At 39.9% G+C, this 24,383-nt stretch overlaps 1 protein-coding gene across 2 annotated transcripts in view; it reads left to right on the plus strand.

Annotated features, from left to right (window-relative positions):
* The first annotated feature begins 464 nt into the window (after nt 1-464).
* The window catches only part of RORB (RAR related orphan receptor B), a 207,276-nt gene continuing 183,357 nt past the window's right edge, over nt 465-24,383 (plus strand). For both annotated transcript variants that reach the window (XM_064578971.1, XM_045883647.3), the window contains exon 1: nt 465-1,210. In XM_064578971.1, the coding sequence (XP_064435041.1) occupies nt 1,204-1,210 (7 nt within the window). In that variant the 5' untranslated portion in view covers nt 465-1,203. The remainder of the gene's footprint in view (nt 1,211-24,383) is intronic.

Here is a 24,383-nt window from a genome sequence, read left to right on the forward strand (position 1 = left end):
AAAGGAAGCGGATGGCACTTGCATGGGACTGCATTTTGGTTACGCTCAAAGTGATGGAAGTTGATTTGCATGATTCTGCCACTAAAACTGAAGCGTCCTGTTCATGGAAACCCCCGCCAGAGATTCGGAGTTTACCGAAAGAGGACTCTGCAGAGCGCTGCCAGAGATTCAGAACTAACTATCGGGGCAGGCAGCCGCTGCGAGAGAGGGACGGAACGTGGGACCCGGGGAGCCCCACGACTCTCGCCTCTAAAAGGACTGTCAGTGCCTTCTCCCTCCTCCTGGAGTCGGAAGTGAATGTCACCTGCCGATCTGCCCCACTCTCTGGGCCATTCCCTCTCCTTTGCCCAGTTCGGACAGTCTCTAGTGACCGGCTTCAGCTCCGGCCGCCTTCGGGCTCCCGTGTCCCTAACCCCCGCCTCTCCCCGGGAATCGCGTCCCCTCCCCCGGGGGCCCGGCCCCTCCAAGCGCTGCCGGGCGCTGATAGGCGGCGGCGCTGACAGGAGGCGGGGCCTCGGAGTCCGGCCGAGCCCGCCCTCGCGTATAAGCCCCTTCTCGGCTCGCTCTCTCCATCTCTCTCCTCTCTTTCTCTCTCGCTCCCTTCCTCCCTGTAACTGAACAGTGAAAATTCACTGGATCCGCTAACAGGCACAGATGTCATGTGAAAACGCACATGCTCTGCCATCCACACCGCCTTTCTTCCTTTTCTGTTTCCTCCCCCCCCCCTTGCTCCTTCTCCTTCTTCTTTGTAACTAACAAAACCACCACCAACTCCTCCTCCTGCTGCGGCTGCCCTTCCTCCTCCTCCTCAGTCCAAGTGATCACAAAAGAAATCTTCTGAGCCGGAGGCGGTGGCATTTTTAAAAAGCAAGCACATTAGAGAGAAAGAAAAAAGAAAAACAAAAGCAAAACAAAACCCAGGCACCAGCCAGACAGCACATTTTTTTCACCCTTCCCGAAAACAAACAACCAAACAACCATCAAAACAGTCATCACCACCACCATCAAAACTGTTAGCATAGCAGCGGCGGCGGCGGCAAACGTCACCCTCCGGCCACGGCGTCCGCCTAAAGGGATGGTTTTCTCGGCGGAGCAGCTCTTTGCCGACCACCTTCTTCACTCGTGCTGAGCAGGATTTTTGGGCTCCGCGGTTCGGGCTGGGAGCAGCTTCATGACTACGCGGAGCGGGAGAGCGGCCACACCATGCGAGGTAAGCGAGCCCGCAGACACCGAGGCTCCCCGGGTCCGGCTAACTCCAGCCAGATGGGGAGATGGGGGAGGGGAGCGCACCCCGCAGAAGGGCAAGAGGGTTCTCGGGGCGCAGGTCTGGAGTTCGCGTTCGCAGGTGGGCTACAAATGGCCTGGGCGTAGAAAGTTGTGGGAAGGTGTTGATGCCTCTCGGGAGTTCTGGAGGGACGCAGGAGGGCGCCTTTTTGGAGAGAGGAGCGGCGCCAGTTGCTTCCTCCCGGTGCATGAGTTGCACTGAACCATTTTTTGCTTGTCACTCTCGGGTGCGGAAGCGGACGCCGGATGGAGAGGGCTGCCTCCCGACAGAAGCGGCTGGAAGCACCCGGCGCGCAGTGGTGGCCTGCCCGGGTTGGGTGCGCTCGGCGCACGGGCAGGCGGCGGGGCGCGAGCGAGCGGGCACACATACTCCAGGTTACTAGGCCCACCAGCGTCCCGGCCCGCTAATACGTCCCTTCGTGGGAGGGGTAGGCAGAGGGGCGGTGTCGCGGGACTGGACTGGGATCGTCCCCTGCGTGGGTCCCTTGCGCCGGCGCTACGCCCTGGCCAGGTCCGCGTGCTGGAGCCCGCACGGTCCAGGGACGAGCGCCGCCCCGAAAAAGTTGCGCGGAGAAAGTTCCAGAGAATAGGAGAGCCCGCGCTACCCACGGCAGAGAAGGCTCTTTTGTCAAAGGGCTGCTGCGGGAGGCGTGCTGGGTGAGCCCTTGAGCCAAGACCCCCAGCGGCGACAGCGGTGGCAGGTCCCTGGAGCAAGCTGGCAGCTGTGGGGCGGCGCACCAGGGACAGGGGAGAGATACTTCCCCTGGGTACCCTCTGGGCTGCCCCAGTGGATGGCCTGGCCGGGTTTAGGGAGTCACTTTGTCTGTCTCTTCCCCTGCAGTACTGGGACCTTCAGGTTTCCTGCGCGCTGTGCTCGGACCCTCTCTCCCCCACTTTCTGCTTGGCCACAACTTCACTCTTTTCTTGGAGAGCGGGCCGGGTGCCAGCGTGCCATGGGGATATGTGCAGGTCACTGGGCACCTGCCTCACCCCGTTTTTCTTCCTGGCTACTCCGCAGTTCTTTGTGGGACCCTCCTCTACCCTTCGCATGCCCTCCAGGTCCTGACAAAATAAAGTTGAAGGTGGCTAACCCCGGACCTCCCTACATCCCTGACCCGGCGACAGGTGGACTAGGCAGGTAGAACTTGGGAAGGTGGGGCTGCAAACACTCCGCGCCTTCCACCGGGCAGTGTACACCTCCCACTCTCTCCCCCAACACTTACCTCTCTAGAGGGGCCCCCAGGGGGCAGCGGGCATGCTCTCCCTGCTCCGCACACAGTGAACCCTGGAACTTGGACTCTAGGGCAGGGATTGGGTTAGCCGGCTGGGTTCTGGGACGTGGCAGGAAAGGGAAGGAGGAAGAACAGAGAGGTTGTCCAGGGAAGTGAGTGGGAGGGAGATAGCTGAAGATCAGGGACAAGGACATCTTCGTGGGATGATTGACCCGTGCCCTGGAAGTGGGAGCTCCCATGCATGCGAACTGGTTCCAGCTGAGTGTCCCAGTTGGGGGTTTGGTCACAGGCTCCACTGTCCAAATTCTTTCAGAAAACTGTACTTGGGCAATTGGCGAGTATAGAACCTTAAGTGAAAGATGCCCCCGTCTTTGTTTTTCTTTTTCTGCCCCATCTCACCACCATCCGCTCTCCTTTCAGTTTCGCCTACTCTGGTCGGGGGCTGCCAGTTCTCCCTTCCCTTACTTCTCCCCTTCCAACATTCCTCGGTTGGCTAGGTTATGTTCTGAAGGTCCGAAAGCACGCGTCACCTTCGCTCCGACCCGGCACTAGGATGTGCGGCGTAAAAGCCGCTCACTCTCCCCTTAAATTGAAGAAAACGGAGCAGTGTGGGGCAGGAGTGGGTTGTAGCTTGATCGCGCTGCTCCTGAAGGAGCAATATGCCGAGACAGTCCGGGTTCGCCACTGCGCTTGCTTCGTTCGGGGACTCTAGCAGCCTGAAGGGTTGAAAGCCAGGCGCTCGCGTAGTGCTCACCTTTAGAAACCAGTCGAAAACCCACACCCGGTTTCCAGAAGGCGTCACGCTAGCCAGGCTGCCCAGAAGAGTTTACAAGTCCTAACTTAAAACGGCTCTCCGGGGCCCGGGGCCTCCCGCTGGAGAAAAAACAAGCTTACCAGGTGGCAGAGACCTTTCCTCTACCTCCCAGGCTCTCTTTTCCTGACCCCTTACTGTCTCTCCTCTGCCCTTCCTACGCATTTCCTACAGGCTGTACCCTCCCGCAACATCAGGTGTTGTTCCTTAAGGATAGGTTGAGAAAAGGTCCTGGTTGCTCAGACCTCTTGTGGGAGTCAGGGGTTGAACTTGAGTGTGATCTTGAGAAGTGAGAGCGGAAACGAATCCGCTTTCTCTTGTGCCTCGGCTACTAATCAGCCTGCATCAGGGGGAGGGGATGGTTTCTGAACTCGGCTTTAGTATCCACTCTATTTCTCCCACACACCCCCCACCAAACACACACACACACACACACACACTCCCCATCCCCAGGTGGTCCCTGTCAATGCCTTGGCCTTGGCTTCACGGTTTGGCAACTATCCTTAGTCAGGAGCTTTGTGCGATGTAAACTTGGTCCAGGATTAAGGGGTCGCCCTCCGGACCAATCCGGCTAACCCACCCTCCACCTCCTCCAGCCCCCAGCAGACAGGTCTACGATAGTTAAGAGACTTTATCCTGAGGGAAGCTCTGGGGTAAGAAAGGGGTTAAGAGGCTCTGATCTTTGAGGTCATTATGTGCCCACTGCTGAACTGATTCGTTCGGAGCTCAGTGGCTTACTCTGGGCTGGCCTGGGGCGAAGGAGGTTGTCTTTGGTGGCGCACAAAGCATTTCACCCTTTGTCTGCTAGAGAGTACCACTGAGTTCTAGTGATGCTACTTCACAGATTGCATTTTTGAAACGAATAACTTCTGAAGACAGAAGGGAGGACTTTTAATTGGGTCCATCCATAGGTGAGAAATGAGTGAGCCCAGGTGCGGGTTTCAAGACTCCTTCCTCAGAGGTCTGTCAGCTGTTGATTACACAGGCTCACGGAAATGGTCGGATTTTTCAGCCCTGCCTCCGCAGAAAACCCTGCTTCCCAAAACAGGGGCACAGATGTCGTCGCAATCAATAGGTGATTGTGGCTCCTACGGATTAGAAATCTGGTTTTATGCTTGCTGTAAACAAGGATGGGGCTTGGCTTTTCTAAAGCCCAGTTTTCATCTATTATTTTCGGGTAGTTAATTTTTATTAACTGCTAACTTTAGAAAAGCAGCAGCTTGCTCTCAGGGGTATGGTAGCCCTTTGGAAGTCTGGAGCTCTGAATGTACTGCTAGCCAGGTCTTTAGATTTCCTCAACAAATTCTCTATCTTAATTTCTTCCACAAATCCTAATTAAATATTTCTAACCAGAATTCCTATCTTAATTTCTTCCACAAATCCCAATGAAATATTTCTAACCAAGATTCCACATTCCAAAATTAAAAAAAGAAAAAAAAAAAACATTGCTGGAAGGACATCTTTGTCAATAGTCCATTAATAATTGTTCATTAAGTAATCCAGTAAGCTGTCTTAATGGATTCCAAGAAAAGTGAATGTTTAAACAGTTTGAAGAAAAATTCTAAAGGTCTGTTTCAAGTATTGTTGGGAAAAAATAAAATATTTTCTTAGGTGGTTACATCCTGGGACTCTCTCCTCCCCCCCATCCCCATCATCCTGAGTGAACTTACAACAAGTATTATGACACAGAAGTGTTTGATATCCTCAGTTTTTGGGGTATGTATGAGTAGCACCAAGGCTTTTTACTTTTCTAGATGTTCAGATAATCAGGAACTGGGAAGCCAGGATGGAAATATAAAGGGAGAAATTCTGAACAGCAAGACTCACAAACATGAAGGATACAAGATTAAAACTCCTTTGGTAGAATTCATGTAAAACTTAGAAGTCCTGGATTTTGCTTTTGCTATACTGTTTAGAAAACCCTTGAAAGGTCTTTTCTTGTATCATTATTAAAGTGGTGTATGTGAAGCTTTGCTTTAATGTAAATAACATGTTTATTTTATACTCTTCATCAAATATGAATGCTAACATTTACTTATTTTGGTAACCATTTGTTAAATACTAAACTATTAGCAGCCTTAAAAGTGATTGTTCTGGTGTAAATGTAATGAGAACACACTTTATTTCAAATTTAAATGTTACAGAATCATGAAACCTAATTTTACCACAACAAGGACTTAACAGCACCAAGAAAATATTAACTGTTAGGGTTGGTCTTCATGAAAATGACACTGGAACTGTGTCATAATACCTACGTTTTCCCTAAAAATAGCAGATATAGAATTGGCACCAGGATTTTAATGTACTTCAAGTTTTTCTAGGTAAAAAAACCAAAACTTTTTTTCAGCTGTTATAACAAATTTTACAAACTTGTATCCACCTTTTAGAAATGTAACGTGGCCATTTTAGTTTTTATACCCTTTAGTACAATAGTCCTGAAAAACAGAAGTGTGAATCACAACACATTAACTAGATTTTTTTCATTGCAATGAATAATATAACTCTTAATTTGAAGGACATAGTATAACATTCAATTAATACAGAGTTTTAAATTATTCTAGTAAATTATCAAGCTAAAAAAACTCTACATAGGTCTGCTGGTGTTCTGCAAATTTGTAAATAAAGTGAAGTTCTAAATTGTGAACAATAACATCATTGTTACTGTACATTGGTGAAATCTAAGCCTTACAGATAATTATATGAGGAAACAGGAGAATTAATTCCAAAGTTAAAACCATCAAATTCTGAACAGATTGTAACAAATCAAAGGTGATGAGCATGTATGTTATTAATGCAAAAGTCATTAGTGATTGAGGTGACTTAGTATATACATATACATAGTATATAAGAATTTCTTAAGACTAAATCATTTTTGTATTTATTCTATAAAGGCATTGAAAGTTTTAAATTATATTGCCATTAATTTAATTTAATTGACATTAATGAAACATTTTATTGTGATGTTAAAATATACAGAAAAGTAAATACAAGGAGTGGACACTGTGCTTAATAATTGATATTTATTCTCAATGTGGTTTTACTATTCCATCCATTCTCATCTAAGGGATAGAAATTAAGTAGACAAATGAAATAAGTCTTTTGTAATGTAATGAGTAACGACCTTTGATAAAATGAGCACTCTACACATAAAGTATTATTCCTGTAATTTTGTAATCATCTTCCAATTACAGCTTCTTGCAAATATTTATCTTACTTTGAATAGAATCTCTGACTTAACAGAATCCCTAGCAGATAATAGCAGTCTTTGGAGGCGTCTGTTGATACACACTGATACACAATATGTATATGTATGTGCCTATAACCACCCACTCAGACAAGAAGAATGAATATTTGAGAGAGAAAATCATTCTTATCTTTGCTTTCACAATCCAGACTTCCAAATTCAAACATATTTAGAGAAACAGACGTAACTTTCCAGAGCATTCAAAAGGAAGAAATGAATACATGTGGTACTTGAGTCGCATAAAAAGAAACTGTTAATAGCATGTATTTATAAATAATCTACACAAAACTCCATTATACTACCTAATGATAATTAGAGAGAAAAGGAATCAAAGAATTCAGGACTGCCAAATAAATAAAATATTCCCTCTCAAATTAAGCTACAAATTCATAGATAACAAGGCTTATGCCATGAATTGAAGGATGCCTCCTTTGTAGCACAAGACAAAGGGAGCATAGAGGAATAAATATTGATTGAACTAATCATCTGATGAATAGAAATGAGATTTACCAGTGCACCAATATAATAGGCTATGTTAACTAGTTCTTTCATAGCGCATATGCTGCCCTTTCAACCCCTGACCCCATCCATTCAATTCTTAATGAGGGAAACCACAGGTGTTATAACGGCATTTATAGTGAATCAAGCTAAATATAATAACCATGTGGCTAACTAATGGCATTGAGGGGGTGGATTCTTATGAAAAGAAATAGTGTGATCATAGTGTCACAAAATTATTATGCATTGCAAGCCACTTAGAATTTTGGCTTGCTCTGTTCACCTTTAAAATATATCTCTGTGGCCATCAATATTTCAAGTCCTAGATTTATTTTCCCCTTAATAAGTGCAATTCTAGTCATGCTTATCTGAGGAGTCAAAAATGTTACTCAATATATACATTTTACCTACATTGCTTAATACTTCGCATAGTAAGCATTGAAAACATTTAAAAATAACACTTAGAAGGTATACTATTTTATACTTAATATGACATGCTTTTTCTTGGTTAGTGCTTATTTCTTAAATAATCAAAACAGACTATAACTTTGTAATAATTATTATAATTATATGAAAAGTTTTGTTTTAAAAATTAAATTGGGATGTTCTTGGCTTAGGCAGGTTCTTACAAAGGCCAAAATGAACATGTCACCCTTTTCCAAAACATGAGGCTAAAAACTTGTCCAGACACATGCCTTTTTGAAAGAGCAAAGGTAATTTGTTTTGACTTAAGCATGCTCACCTCTGCATCACGAATATTTTATTAACTGGCTGGGTATGATGACTTTGTAAATTATTTTGCTAAAAAGAGTATTTGTTGATGTCATTTTTGTGTGTGATTAGTTATCATATCATGTGGTACCTGGGTTATATTTCTCTAATTCAGAGGAATTATAGACATCAGCAAAGAAAGGGAAAATTAATCTGATTGTTTACTGAATTATGTTTTTTGTTACTAGTTATCACTTTGTACTCATGTGAGCCCGATATCCTGGTACCGTAGGGTATATGAAGGATTCGGGTTGCTTAAAGAAAACCGTTACATAGATTTTATCTCATAGTAAAGCTTTTTTTCCAATGAATATTACAAGTCAATTTAAATTATATTTTTAAAAATGTTTTTATGACTGTTCAGTAAAGCACCCTTCTTTAAAGACTGTTAAATTCATTACCTGAATTTCATTAGAATTATGCTGTGATCATGTGACAACAGCAGATATACGGTATTTTCATATTTAATCAGAACTGCAAAAGGTATTCTCTGAATTTGAACACAAAATCTTCCTTAAAAAGGAAACAGCAAAAGCTTTTTTAAAAAGGCCTTGACATTTATAGTCCTTATTTGGCATGGAATAATAAGTATTACTGGCCACAAACAAAATTATAAAATATTTTATTTTAATCTTCTATTTTTTAAATACCACTTTCAAATACAAATTTCTTTCCTTATTTGGAACCAACTAAGTTTGATTCTCCCCCATTCTAAAAACTTTGTCAAACTCATGGATCAACTCATATCTCAGAGAACAAAGTAAGATGTACTCTCAAGTATGAGAATAAGATTTTCAGTTTCAATTTTCAATTTTAATTTTAAAAAGGATATGCTCTAAGATTTCATCTTTTACAGACATATATATATGTATATATATATATATATATATATATACACACACACACACACACACACACAAATAGAAATGTAAGTGATTGACATTTATTTATTCAGGATTTATTGAGCATCTACTCAAAGCAGTGCACAGAACTGAGCCTTAAGAATGCCCAAGTTGGGGGCGCCTGGGTGGCTCAGTTGGTTAAGCGACTGCCTTCAGCTCAGGTCAGGATCCTGGAGTCCCGGGATCAAGTCCGGCGTCAGGCTCCCTGCTCAGCGGGGAGTCTGCTTCTCCCTCTGACCCTCCCCCTCTCGTGCTCTCTCTCCCTCAAATAAATAAATAAAATCTTTAAAAAAAAATGCCCAAGTTGGTAAACAAGTGATGAGTCAAAGCTATGGTCAAAGCAAGAGCAGAACAGAATGCAGTGGGAACATAATCAGAACAGCTCTCCCAGGAGAAGGGATATTTTCGATGGGCCCTAAAGATGAACAGAAGTCCAACTTTGGTTAATTTGCTCATCATAAATGAAGTTTATTAAATCATTGTTTGTTGTATTACTCAGTTGTCTTTTCAGTTGGTACTATGTGAAATTTAGTTCATCAAAGTAGAACTCCTGAAAAGAGCATATCCTGATGTAGAACAAGTAGTAGTATTGTTTTCATATAAAACTTTTACTAGTAAAATGATTTTCAAGTGACAATTTGAAGAAACCTCTAAGGTAATTCGAAATTACAAAAGGAAAATTTTAAATAACAAAAAGAAAAGAAATTACAGAAAGAAAATTTTAAATGACAAAAAGAAACCTCGAGGGGCACCTAGGTGGCTCAGTTGGTTAAGCATCTGCCTTAGGCTCACATCATGATCTTGGGTCCTGGGATCTAGCCCTGCATCGGGCTCCCTGCTCAGAGGGGAGTCTGCACCCCCACTTGTGCTCTCTGCCCTTTCTCATGCTCTTTCTCTCAAATAAATAAATAAAATGTTAAAAAGAAAGAAGAAAGAAAGAAAGAAAGAAAGAAAGAAAGAAAGAAAGAAAGAAAGAAAGAAAGAAAGAAAGAAAGAAAGAAAGAAAGAAAGAAAAAGCTCTAAGGTAATTTTAAATTACAGGGAAAAAAAGTCTCCTTACACTAAAGGAAATAAATATTTTTTGAGTATAGCTTGTAAAAAAAATAAATAAATAAGCACGGCGGGCGGGGGGGACAGAGGAAAACACCTTAGAGTGTCCTGATACATTTGTTTTTATAAAAGAAATTCTTATTTTTGTAAAATAAGAAAATGGCTGATACATACTGAGTGTCATTTTTTTTTTTTAACATTCAAGGTTATACTGGAAAGTAGTGATATCTGCTCTAGAAAATTCCTTAGATTGCTGGATATCAGAGAGAATAAAATCTACTGAAGTAATAGGGTATGTCAGCAATATCCAAAGGCCATAGTGATGTTCCTCAAATTCTTCCATTCCAAGAACTTGGATATAAGATTGAACTCTGAAAATTAAATGATAAAATCAACACATCATCGTCTTGCTGATTTTTGAGCTTTTCTTTCTCTTAAGCATATTTAAAGAAGGAAATTCCTGGCCTCCTAGATAGTAAGAAAAATGTGAGAGTATAAAGCAAGGATCAGCCGCACCCTGCCCAGCGCTATCTATATAGGTAAATCACGGATCACACTGAGACACGTATCCATAGCCATTCATCATCAGGCTCTTCATTTGGAAGTGATTATTTGGCATTCTGGTCTTTTACATTAGCTCCTGTGAGCTTACTTCACCTGAATTCTCATACAAAGACCTAATCCACTCTGAAACACTGGTGAGATCAAGTTTCTGAGCCTACGAAGCTGAAACCCAGACCCTGGGTTGGGGAGAATTCATAAAGTGAATTTCACCGCTGAGACTTCCAGGCAGCCAAATTGCCACTCTTGGTCCTAACCCACCACATTCGCGTGAACCTCACCTTTAAATGTCTGCATGGTTAGCAAGACAGAGTCATACATTTTCAGCCTTGAACAATAGATGTGTTTCTTAAAATGCTGCTTATTAATTGGAATTTATCAGACTAAGGAATGGTGCTCTTCCATTGTCACACTTCCTGATGATATAATGGCTATGTACTCGATCTGTTTATTTCTTGGGCCTTGAAGAATTCAAGAAGTGGTTTAATGACCCCATTTCTTGGGGCTTTTCTAAAAAAGTGAGAGATTGGAAGAGAGGGCACACAAAGACCCCTCTAACATTTAGAAGCTTTGATTGAAGAGTTATTAATAAGGTACCTTTTTCTGGACACCCCCTCCCTCACCTCTTTACTGAGCCATCAAGGTACTGCTATGTTGTAGGACAATGGACACGTAGATCCATTTCATGTTATGCGTGGGCCAGTGTGCTTTCTGAGTGGTGAATGGAGACTGAATCTTTGTGGAGAACAGTGGTTTTACTTGAAGTGACATATGTAATATGAGTCTAGATTTTTCACTCTAGCTGTTATGAAAATGCCCAGTACTTAGTAAACATTAAACCTCTATTTTAATCTTTCCATTAAAAAGACTATTTAAAGACCGTCTTGTTAAATAGGATCAGAATGTGTTGTTGCCTGTAATTAATTCTGAGACTAGGAAATTCAGACAGTAGTACTATTTTTATTTGCCTAAATAGTATAATGAAAATAATTGTAACTAGTTATTTATTGAGCTACGTTTGAAATATGTTTAATTTCACCTGCCCAAGACATGGGTCATAAAAGTACGTCATATGCGTTTCATAACACTGCATTAGCAATGAATTAGACCCCTATTCTAAATTTCCCAAGTAAAAATTTCAGTGTATCACTTGAGCTGCCGTGAACATGCAAGTCATATTTTACCATCCAGCAGCTGTTGGCTTCCAGATCCCAGCATCAAACAATAACACACAAGTTGAAACAACTTAGACATGTTGAGTTGCTAATGAATAATTGGCTCTCATTATTACTGTCAGGTCAAATAATAAAATTATTACACAGAACATTTCCTATTAACTCATACATAAGTTGTGCCTGGCACATAGCAAAGGAATTAAACACTTTTTCTTAAAAAAAAAAAAAAAAAAAAAAGAAGAAGAAGAAACCTTGTTCCAAATTTCCACAGTTATTGAATATGAACAAATGCCACACAGTCTGCTTAAATAGAGGAACATTTGTTCAGGAAAAACACATCGTATCATTAAGGTGCAGTGCTTCTTGGCAGTAATCTGTTTTTTTACAAAATAGTTTAGATAAATTCACTTTGAAATTTTTTGGATCCTAACCTATTTGTCAGTTTGCTCTAGAATTAAGTTTAGAACAGTCTAATATTCTTTTTTTTTCTTTTAAATGCTAACTACCTTTCAAAAGGCTTAATTCTAAGCACTTCCACCCTTGCACATATATTTTCATTCTTGAGATTAGGAAAAAAAAAAAAAGTTATGTACCAAAGGAAACAAAGGAAAGGAGTCTTTCGAAAGACAGCTCAGAAATATCAATGATAAGCATGCTAAAAGGGAAGCATTAACACCTTTCCAGTTGTGCTTTTGTTTTATTTCCTTTTGTTTACTAATATTACTGAGGGTCAGTTCTGGCTGCCACGCATGCCAGTTAGTTAGAATTTATTTTATTTGTTATAGAAAGTGTTCTTTTGTAATGAAATAAATTGATTCTGAATTTCTTTCCACTGCAATTTCATTAATGACTTTTGAAAGGTTATCTAACATGGTTGTTGTGAGTGTTGATTCAGGTCAAACAGACTTTCTTTCATCATAGTACAATGACCAAAAAGTAAAAGAAAACACATGACAAAGTTGTAGCTGACCCCTAACAGTGGATCTTGCTTAAATGTGATTGATTCAACAAATCTTGATTACTGAGTACTTATAATATATAATAGGCGAGGTCCTCTAAGATGACAGTCTCAAGAAAAATGGTTTTTCTAATAAAATTCCATAGATAATTTTTGTTTCATTTGAATTTCTCGGGTCTCCAATGTTGATTACATCCTTTTTTCCTAAATGAGAAAAATAGATGACTTGTCCATAATTATTTGTTAAAGAGGTTGAAACTAGAACTTGATTTCAGTTGAGGGCTTCTGACTGTGAGTCCAGTTCTATTTTCGTTACTGTGTTTTCTTTCTTAAGCTGTACTATTTTTTTTGCCCCGGCTACACCCATAGCAGACATCAATTACAGAACAGACTAATCAATTACTGAATTATACTTGTTAGGTGCAGACGCACTTCTGCTCCTGTTTGACCAGCTTTGGTCCTCAAGATAAAACTTTTTACCAAAGCTCTCATGAGTGTTTTGGCCGTTTAAAGAATAGCTAATAGTAAAGCAAAATTGTTTTTTACTCAATCCCAAGATCTCCTTGGGCAAACAATACTTCTTCACTGTTTTTACTCCTAAAATAATGATAATGAAATTTACCGATCTCAGGAAAAATTAAAAGTAAGTATTATGGACATATCTACAGATTCTGAATAGAAACTATCCAGTAAAAATCATAACAAATTCAAAATATATAGAGTAAATTTTTCTCGTAAAATTTAATTTCATAAGCCCAAATAAGTTCTTTCACGGAGATTTCAAATTTTGAGTAAAATTGTGTATTTACAGACTTTTCCTCCACTAAGATCCTAACCTTATCTGCATCTACTTCAAAGAAGGAAACAATTTTACGGGAGGTAGTGATAAAGACTGTTGATTTTTAAATATGAAATTCCCCTTCATTCAGTAACCAACATGCACTTACATTACAGTTTATAGTGTTAATCTACTCATTTGTCCCTCAGCTTGTCAGTTTTCTCTTACGGTGTTTATTTGTCAAGAGGAGGGTTATCTGTCTTTGGCCATAAGCATTTCAAGCAAAGGAATGGGTTGAATAGCCAAGCATACCACCGTTTACCCACCTGAGTTTAATTAATTTTGTGGTTAACCAGGATTGAAAGTCTAGTCAACACATCATTTGTATCAAAGGCCTATTATCATCCTGTCCAATAATATGTCTTGTACAAGCATAAAATATCTTCTTAAGGAAAGAACCTTGACAACCTAAGAAGAAGCCGTGTCTAATTATGCCCAGACATAAAGAAAAAAAATTAAACTTGGCATTAATTCTAAATAAATACAGAGTTCTGTTCTGCCTTAACAATACTGCAATATAATGTGTTTTGCATTTTGACTGAAACATAGTATTCCTTACATCAAGCTACTGTATGGTTAATTTTTATGCTTTCAAGTGAATTCCATTCATATTTCTTTAAAAGCACAATTATTAGTCCACTATTATTGATTTTTCAGGCCTCTTCAGCAAGCTGTGCCATAACACATAGCTCGAAACGCCGTCCCTACCCTGTTGTTTATTCTCCAGGACTCGAATTGATCTTATTACAAAATGGTCCTGACTCCCACACTAGACTAAATCTGACTACAGATACCATTAGCAAGAAAATGGATTGCGCCAGAATCCTCATCGCGTTGTCTTCATCTTATATTTAGTACCTAGTGTGTTTAATAATATCATATTGGGAAAAATGGTAGGCTTATCACAGGTAATTCTCTGTTTTACCTCATGTAAAATAATCTGCTTTGCTTCTTCTGTCTTTTAGAAAGAGGGATCTATTTCCTCATGCTCATTAATTCTGTCAGTCTTTGTACTGTAGCCGCTCCTAAGGAAAATTTTGAAAACCTTTAAAAAAGGAACTACGTAAACCTGAGAAGAACTGACAGATGCAGTGTCATCTCTTTACAAATGTAAGAGCAGGTAAAATTTATAATAATTTCCGGCCCATGTTTAGTGCTCTGTAGTTTTCATTGAGCGTCTGCAGACACCACCTGGATGACCTACACAGCATTCGCACGCGACATGCAGGACAGGTACAAATGGGAACATGCCTCGGGTAGCTGGGCCAAAGGAAACCTCCAAATATAAACAGAGCCCTTTTTAACACTTTGAGAATATGACTTCAATGCCTTAAATTTGATTGTCCCCAATCAAAAACATAAACTGTTTTCCAAAAAAGAGGAAATGTGAATGGCCAATAAACATTTGGTGAGAAAGAGCTCAGCCTCACTTGTTAAAAAAGTTAAAACATTATGAATGGCATCTTCACCTGTCCAATTGCAATAGGGTGTGATGACCTGGACACCCTCATATTCTATCGTAGGCATTTACATTAGTACAGCCATTGAGCCTAAAACCTTAAAAATGATCATACTCTTTGGCCTGGTAATTCACCTTCTAGGAATCTTTCCAAAGGAAGTCAAGTATCAACAAGACTATATACCAAAAGACTTAGGCCTAAAGACTTATTGTACTCTCATCATGGTATTTTCAGTAATATAGGGAAAAATTGTAATGCTTTTTAAAGCACACTTCATAGTATATATTCACTGTTATACTAGTATGTATTTACCGTATGTTCAATACACTTAACTAGTGTTAAGTATTTATACATACCTGGCAATGTGTTTTAGGTTCTAAGAATAAAATGGTAAGCAAGAACGACATCACTCCCGACCTCACTAAACCTAGGGATTCATAATTTAAAAAAAAAAAAAAAGTTGAAATGAAAAATGGTATATATGATGTGATCTAAGTTATATAAAATGCATAAAAAAGAAACTGTCAAAAACATACAAAAATCTTAAAAGTCACCTCTAGATATTAAGATATCAGATAATTATTTTGTCATTGCCTTTTCTGTACATTCAAAATTTCCCACATATTCTTTGTAGATTAGTCCTAAGTGTCAAAGTGAATGCTCAGTTTCTTTTGCACTGTAAGTAAGGCTGTACTTTATCTATGACTCATTGTGTTTTAGTTCCTCTATTTGCCTGAGGCCAGCTAGCATGATGATAGGGGTAAGGTGAAAACTTAATGGCTCATTAAGACTTACTTGATATTTGCACAACTAGTCACTCGTCCGTAACCAAATATTTATCAAGGACCTGTTCTGCATCAGGCACTATCCTAAGTGTTGAAGATACAGGGGTGATAGGATTCACTCCCATGCTCTGAAGAGCTTAGAGTCTAGTCTTGAAAGCCATATGCTATAATTCACGAAAAGTACTGGAAATAGCAATAATGTAAATAATAATAATATGCAGTTAAAAAAAGCTTTCTCCATCATTGAGAAATGAAGGGCTCTATCGAAGTTCTTATTAAGAGTGTATTGGGGGGCACCTGGGTGGCTCAGTCGGTTAAGCATCTGCCTTCGGCTCAGGTCAAAATCCCAAGGTCCTGGGATCGAGCCCCGCGTCAGGCTCCCTGCTCGGCGGGAAGCCTGCTTCTCCCTCTGCCTGCTGCTCCCCTTGCTTGTGCTCTCTCTCTCTCTCTGTCTCTCTCGCTCTCTCTGTCAAATAAATAAATAAATAAATCTCTTTAAAAATTAAAAAAAAAAAGTGAGTTGGGGCACCTGGGTGGCTCAGCCAGTTAAGCCTCCAAATCTTGATTTCGGCTCAGGTCATGAATCCAGAGTTGTGAAATTGAGCCCCACATTAGGCTCCACGCTGGGGTGTGGAGCATACTTAAGATTTTCTCTCTCGCTCTCCCTTGCCCCTCATCCCACCTCTAAATTCCTCTAAAGACTGAGTGAATATTGCCCTTTTTATCTCTGAAGGCTCATATTAATTTGAGATATATGTTATTTCAAATATTGGTGGAAAGATTAGGATACTCATATAGAAACATTAATCGACTTGCCTTCATTTTACCTCCACTAAACTAGTCCATGTGTATTTTCTGATAATACTGTGGGGTTTTACAATTCTTGGAGACGTTAAAGAACACCAACACAGACACACTCAAGTCTCAAAATATAAGCAGCTAGAGGATTAATTGATTCCTGTTGGTGAGGTTGTGGGAAATTTGTAAATATTTGTATGCTCTGAGGTAGATAAGGAATCCCAATTTGCCCTTGATCCTATTTGAAACTCATTGGTACCCAGTAGGGCAGGATTCCAGTATGATGTTCACTGCTAAAGTAGTCTTCTTTCACAGGTACTTAAACTTCTAGGGCCATGGTTCGAAACAGACAGTGGTTTTACCTCCTGGAAGATATTAGGCAATGTCTGGAGATTGTCACAACTGGGGAGATGCTACTGGCATTCAGTCAATAAAGGTCAGGGATGTCAATAAACATTCTATAATGTACAGGATAGCTCCCAAAACAAAGAATTATTCTGTCACAAATGTCCATAGCACTGAGATTGAGAAACCCTGCCCTGGGTGGGAGTACATGAAGGCTTTCTAAAAAGCATGGCTTTCCAGGTCCTCAGTTTTCATATGTATTCTCTGAGAAAGCTGGCCCTTCTTTCCCACTTCCCTTACACAATAACCCCACTTCCACTCCACAAGAGACCAAAACTCTCATTCATTTCAGATTGTATTTTGTATTATCTGTGGTTCCCAAGATGGAAAAATTGCCACTGCCCTAAAACAAAGAGACAACTTGAAGTACTGATTTGGATGCCGAGAAGGTGAATGATTCTAATGAAGAATCTAATGAAAACATCCTTTGACAAGTCAGGTAGCTTCCACTTCTTTACTTTCAACAAAATTGGGGGAAGATCTAACCAAATTACCAGTTATTTTAGATCATTAAAAATAGTTTTTGATGATAGAATACTGTGTGATTTAAGGTATATGTTTCAGATGGAATTTAAAGAAGTGAGCTAAATTGCTATGGCAAAATTAGTTTCACTTCTATCTACATATTTATGTGAATACATTTTTCAACACTTAAGATTTCTAAAAACAAAAATAGGAAGAGAAGTGATGCTAAGCCCTATTACATTCTGGTAGTAAGTAATAGACAAGCACAGGTACCAGAATTAAGTGGAAGAAAAAAAAGCCCCATTTGGCTTATTAAGAGATGAATTTTCTTTAAATATTTATTTTGATGTTTAATAAATATAAAACTTGTTATATCTTTGTGTAATTTGTATCCATTGTCTCATAGTGATAACAGTAGCAATAAATCAATCCAAAGGAAATGTTACCACTCAGAACCCATGTCCAAGACAAGGGGCATTTTGTGCGGGGAGGGATGCTAAATTTAAATATATAAACATATTTTTCTTTCTTAGAACTATAACCCTGTGATTTAAAAAGCTCTTCAAACATGAAAATGTTGCCATCAGAATAAAATTCTGGAGGGGGGAGGTGAAATGGAAGAACGAACTTAAGGAGAAAAATATATGTTATAAAATTCCTGTTAGAGAAGAGCTTATTTATGCATTTTCTTTTCAAATGTGTGCTATGGATACCAAAACATTTTGAGATTTAGATTTCATTAATATATTTAAGGAGAAATTCATAATTTTTATTTAAAAATATAAAATCTAAAATGCCCCAGAAATTGCATCCTTCACAGTTGGATAGTGTGTACCATACAGTGTGTTTTTACAAAAGCTCTAGTTGAAGGGAATGCACCAGGACCCATGATTCCTTTTCCACGATGGTCCACCATGTTTTTTCAGGTCCATGTTAACCTGATACCCTAATTGCTTAGGAACTACATTAGATTGAGTACTTAGGCAATAACTGTCTCAAATTCTAAGAAGAACCAAGAATGATACACTGTTCTCTATTAACTTTTCATAGATAACAAGGCACAGTTATTTCTGAGAGGCTTTGGACAATAACCAACTGTTCATTTCACTCAGGTTTCTAAAGTACCAGTTCTGTGTAGAAGTTCTGAGCCTGGGTGGCTCAGTCAGTTAAGCATCTACCTCTGCCTGCTTCTCCCAGGCTTGTGCTCTCTCTCCCTCCCTCTCTCTCATCCTCTCTGACAAAGGAAGGAAGGAAGGAAGGACGGGAGGGAGGGAGGGAGGGAGGAAGGAAGAAGGAAGGAAGGAAGGAAGGAAGGAAAAGAAAGTAAGTTCTAGATGACCACCAACCTCAGAATCAACATGCCTGAGGTAGAAACAATATCCTATTCAAAAAAGAGGCACTTCAGTACATTCCACCAGACCAGGGGTCAGCAAACTTTTTCTATAAAGCCCCCATTTGTTAATATTTTAGGCTTTATGGCCCATGTGTTCTCTGCAGCAACTGCTCAACATTGTAGCACGAAAGCAGCCATAGTCCATATGTAAATGAATGATAATGGCTGTGTTCCAATAAAACTTTATTTACAAAAACAGGTGTCAGGCTAGATTTGGGTGGGCAATAGTTTGCTGACCCCAACGCTGGACTGTCAAGTCCCTGAGGAAAGGATCCACATCTTCTTGATTTGTGTATTCCCATCACTCATCCAATAAATGTTGAATAAATGAAAGTATTCAAACACTGGGAGAATCATACTATATTAAAAATATGCTGAAATACAATGCATTATAGAAGAGAATAAGAAGGAGCGCCTGAGTGGGTTAAGTGTCTGCCTTCGGCTCAGGTCATGATCTTGGAGTCCTGGGATCGAGCCCCACGTCGGGCTGCCTGCTCAGTGGAGAGCCTGCTTCGCCCTCTCCCTCCCCCCTGCTCATGCTCTCTCTCTCTGTCAAATAAATAAATAACATCTTTAAAAAAAGAGAAGAGCATAAGAAAAGAATTGTAAACCTCATAGAGTTAGGTATTAGCCAAGGAGACCTATTTCTAAGAGGTGCCAGGCAGCTTTGCCACAATTAATAGAATGAGTCTGCAGTACATTATTTATATACATTCCCATATTGAGTGATTAATTAATATTCAAGTATAACTTCTTACATGTTTATCCTCTCTATATTTTGAGCCACTTGAGGTCATACAACTTGGAATCTCCAACTCCAAATTATTTCCCTTCTTCATGCATAATAGGTAATTGAAACTTCAAATTAATTATGGATGAGGAAAAGTAACTCAAAAATTGACCAATTAGCTGATGAACAAATATTTGGCATATCTAGTATGATCTAAGCACTATGTAGTTGTCAGAAAATATCCAAAGAATAAAATTTATTTATTAAAAAATAAGTATTTTATAGCACTTACAATGTATCATGTTCAGTTCTAATTCCTAACAATGTTAACTCAGTTAATCCTCACAGCAAAATTATGATAAAATAGTGTCTATTATTAGGTCCATTTGGTAGGTAAAAGAATGGAGATACAGAAAGGTGAAGTAACTCGTCCAAAGTCACACATCTAGAAAATGACAAAACTGGGATTCAGGCCCAGGCTGGCTACTGCCTGAGTCTGTGTTCTTAACCAATGCAAAGTTCTGTCACCTTTCGTGAGAAGTGAACCCCTGGGGTCTCAAAAGGACAGATGTGAGTTGTAACTAAGAGCACAACACATTGCCAAAGGATTCTTTAACAGGTAAGGCTAGATGAGTTCAAATGAGTTCAGGTAAAGGCTAGATGAGTTCCTTAACGGATAAAGGCTAGTGAGAAAGTCAGTGTTACAGTGATCAGGATGAATTTTATGGGTAGTCACTTGAACTAAACCTTCAAACTATGTAGAATTTTGTTAGCAAGGAATCACAGAGAAACTTCTCAAGCAGAAGGACAGAATAGACAAAAGTTTGGGGGCAGAATTATAAGAAAGAAATTGTATGTGTATACCACTTCACATGAATCAAAATGTAAGAGAAGAAACTAACATTTACTCAACCCTGACTGTGTGTCAGCTACTACAGTAGGTCCTTGACCTCTTAGGGAGCTGGTTACAATCTCAGGCATTAAAGGGAGACAGTCAGGTTCCAGTCCAGCCTTCTGTATGTACTTTGTGGCCTTGGGCAAATTACTTAACTTCTCTGGGCCTCAGTTTCTTTTGTAAAATGAAGATTAAAAGTACTTGCATCATAGGGTCATTGCAAGGGTTAAATTACATGAGCTAACATTATAAAGTGCTCAGCATAGTGCCTTCCTATTCAGTCGCCTTGAGTGTCCTTAAATTTTTGTCACTAAAAAATGTGAAGTACTGTTACCTCTGTATTGCAGATGAGAAAGCTGAGGCTCAGAGAGTCTCAGAGCAACATCTGTAACATATGCATAATTTTCCCAGGGAGTTCTCACTGGGAAGTAGAAATTTGGTTAGACCGAGGTTAGAACTGAGAGCCACTGGAGTTCCAAATTAAGAGGTTTGTTGTCCCAAGATGAACTGAGGTTGGGGGCCTAGTGTTTGAACTTCTAAAAAACTGAAATATATGACTCCTGACTGCTTCGGCATTTAAAATTTGCCTCTTGACAATTTAGGGGTCACTAGATAAAAAAGAGGAGGTCTGGAGGCGTGGCGTGGCTTATGCCAGTGTCACCAGGCTTAGCTGACATGTCAGTTGCCCCCCTGTAACTCCCAGTAAGTATCCTCACTGTCACCTAGCAGGTCCTAACGTACCCGGTAAACTTGACGTCAAAACATTGACTGAGTATAACATTGCATCCAATTACAGAGAAGACATTTAAAATTGTTATGATAGTTTGGTGCTTTTTTTCCTTGTATTTATGTACATTTGTTTAGCACGATCAGTTCAAAAAGCTTATAGACACAACATTTACTAGATACAAATTGCAATGTCTCCCCATATACCATCTCGCTAAATATTATTATATCCATCATGGGTTTTTTTTCCCCCATAGCTATGAAGGGTTGATCTGTTCTTTTGGAGGGCTGAAGAAACTTGCCACTTTTAAAACAGGAGCTACTCAGTATTTTATTTTATCATACCTTAAACACAACCTATAAAGATCCCACAAAGGATCTAAAATAGAATTTTTCCTCTTCTTCCCGCTAAAACTTATGCTTTCCATTAGAAAAAACCCCTCAAAAATTTCATGGTAGTCTACTTTCAAATACACCCGTGCAAAATGCATCTGCAATTTAAAAAAATTCAAGTTCTCCATCATTTCATCTTAAAACAAATAAATGCTTATATTCATCATTTCATTTTTAAGATTCCCCATCAGGAGGGTGATAATTTCAGTGGTGTTTTCTGCTGTAACGGAAGGTACTGACATCGGGAGATCTAAATTGCGAGACTTATGTAACTTGCACTATACTCAGCCCAGCATCGTATGGTCTAATTAAATACAAACTAAGTCAGTTGGCAGAAAAGTACAGTGTTGTGGTGCAGAGATTAGCACCTTGTTAGCAGTCCAAAACCTGCTTTCTCAGGCAGAACCTATTTCTGAATGCAAAGTTTTATATAGATAAAAGCTGTAATGTTTGAAAGGCATTTGATGAACTTCTTTGAATCCAGAAAAAATATATATATATATTTTTTCTTACTGGACATTTCTAATTAAAAAAAAAGCTAACCCAGTATTCTTATAAACAGTGGACATTTTCAGAAACCATTGTTTTACTATTTAGGGTTCAATTTCCAAAAAAAGTAAAGAAATTTGTTTTTAATGTTATATAAATATAAATGTGTTATAAGGTCCATGTTCCCCTGACATGAATCTGTATTTCTTCATCATCACGGTTAATTCTTATTGATCACTCACTATGTTCTAGGCACTGTTGTGAGCACTTTATATTAATTACTTCAGTTAATCATCAGAATAGGTCCTTGAAATTAGTAGTATTTTTTTTTATCCTAGTTACACAGTTGAGGAAAATGAAGCACAGAGAGGTTAAGTAACTTGTCCAAGGTCGCCCAGATTGCACGTGGAGGAGCTCGATTCGAATCTAGGGTTTTAACAGCTGTGCTCTCCCCTCTCCTCACTTATGGCCAGAGGATGCTGCAAGCTGATATCCTACTGTTAGTCTGTCTTGTCTGTCTCAGAGGCCCTCGCTCGGTGCCTAACCTTCAGACGCCTACCTAACACTAGTCAGGCCAAAGCTAGGTTCGCGGTCTGGGGAAAAACGCTCTGGTTCATCTTTCTCTTTGTGTCACAACCAATATTAAAATTTCCTTTCTCACCGCCACTCATTGAACATCTGGGATGAGAAGATGATCGTTCAAAATGACTTGAAAGCCTGTCTTTCTACTATAGACATTCATTTAAAAAAATCGCCACCAAAGACCATACAACTGAGCCTGGCTCTGAGGCAACCTGTCTTAACTTGAGAATGTGTGGCTCACACCCAAGTGCAAGCAGTATCCAACACAATGATAATTTGTTGTCTTACCAAATGCAGACTGTCTTCTGAGGATTTCGTGGAAAGAATTCTGGAATTTAAATCAAGAGGCCTTTTGCTGCCCTTAATTGACTGTGTATCCTAGGCAGGTCTCCTCTTAGGCTGACCTCCTCATCTCTAAATAAGATTGTCTCCAAGGTACCTCCAGCTTTCAAGTCCATAGATCCATGCCTTTAAGGATAAAATACTTTGCTACCAGTGTTGTTTTTCTGTTGTTTTGGTTATGGAGGGATCAGAGGTTTTTTAGATTAGGTAACCTGTCCAAAACCAGGTATAAGGTGCACACATTGGGATTCTACCTCAGGACCATGTACTTCCAGAATCCTGACCTGGAATGTCCGTGGTGATTCTAAAATTGAATAGACCTGTCCCCGACACTGTGCCTGGTCTCCAGCTTTATTAGAATTATAGTGTATTTCTACATAGTCCCATGTCTTACAATACACCAGTAACACTGTATTCATTAGAACTATATAGTAAGGGTCACAGATACCACAAGAAGAGTCTGATTGCTCCTGAATTCTAATATAAGGTATATACCACTGAGAAATTTAGCCTCAATATCACTTATATCCTGGTAAATGAGTTTACCAAATCCTTTCCCAAGAACGCATTTTCATAGGGTATATACAAAGAGACCTCGAGGGCCTGTAAACTTGAAAGCTCCTTCCACCCTCTCCAGAGTTGAGATGGGGCAAGCACAGAAAGGTTGTGCTGATTTAAGATAAATATCCTACCTACTGCACAGTTTTGCTGAGGGCTAGTTGGAGTGCGTGTGCGCGTGCGCACTCGAGGCAAGTATTTAGAGAAGTCAGGGTGGGTAGCTTGTGTGGGAGATAGGGGAATTCAATGAAGGGAGATACTTTAGCCTTTCCTTCAAGTACATCTCCCTCCTGAGTACATTTACTTCCATCACAATGGACTAGAAGAGATCCTTGCTTAGTGGTGCAGAACCCTTGAGACCTAATTTAGCTTTTATAGGAAATTCAAAAAGAGAGAGACCGCACAAGAGCAAGAGAACAGAACAAAGATATGAGTTTGTACAGGGAATATTGATACTTCTGGACTGCCTCTGTAACTCTTTTAAAAGAAATTTTCTAAGTAAATGCTGACTTAGACTTTTTTGTTAGTGGAAGGCCTGAGCTCCTCCCGCTGGAACAATGCACTGCCCAAGTCATCTTCACAATTCCCGACAGTCTGTCGTCTCGGAAGTTCGGGTTCATTGGTTTTTGTGCTGTGAAGGTCAGCAAACAGTTTGGAAAAAATAAATTTCCCCTTTTAATTTCTTAAATGTGTCCTCACACGGATGCCCAGAAATAGGAAAGTTACATAAATGCAAATTAAAAACATGCCTGACAAGCTGTGCCTGTTGGTCCCGTTGATCATTTTTTATTCACATTTCACAGCAATTTCCAGGAACATCACCACATTCTTTGTTAACTACATATCAATTAAAATACCTCTGAGAGACAGGTACAATAGTGGACTATTTATTATCCTTCTTCAACAGTGAAAGGCCCACTTTTACTAACTGCCACAGGTAGGTAACACATAAAGACTTAGAAAGAGAGAGAGGGGAAAAAAATAGCCTTCCCTTAAGGATTTCACAGAAGATGAAGAAAGACATTTTTTCCAATGCTG

Source organism: Mirounga angustirostris, unplaced genomic scaffold (assembly GCF_029215605.1).
Source record: "Mirounga angustirostris isolate CCGP_5_RB_7025 unplaced genomic scaffold, mMirAng1.0.hap1 SCAF_15, whole genome shotgun sequence".
NCBI classification, from domain to species: Eukaryota; Metazoa; Chordata; class Mammalia; order Carnivora; family Phocidae; genus Mirounga; species Mirounga angustirostris.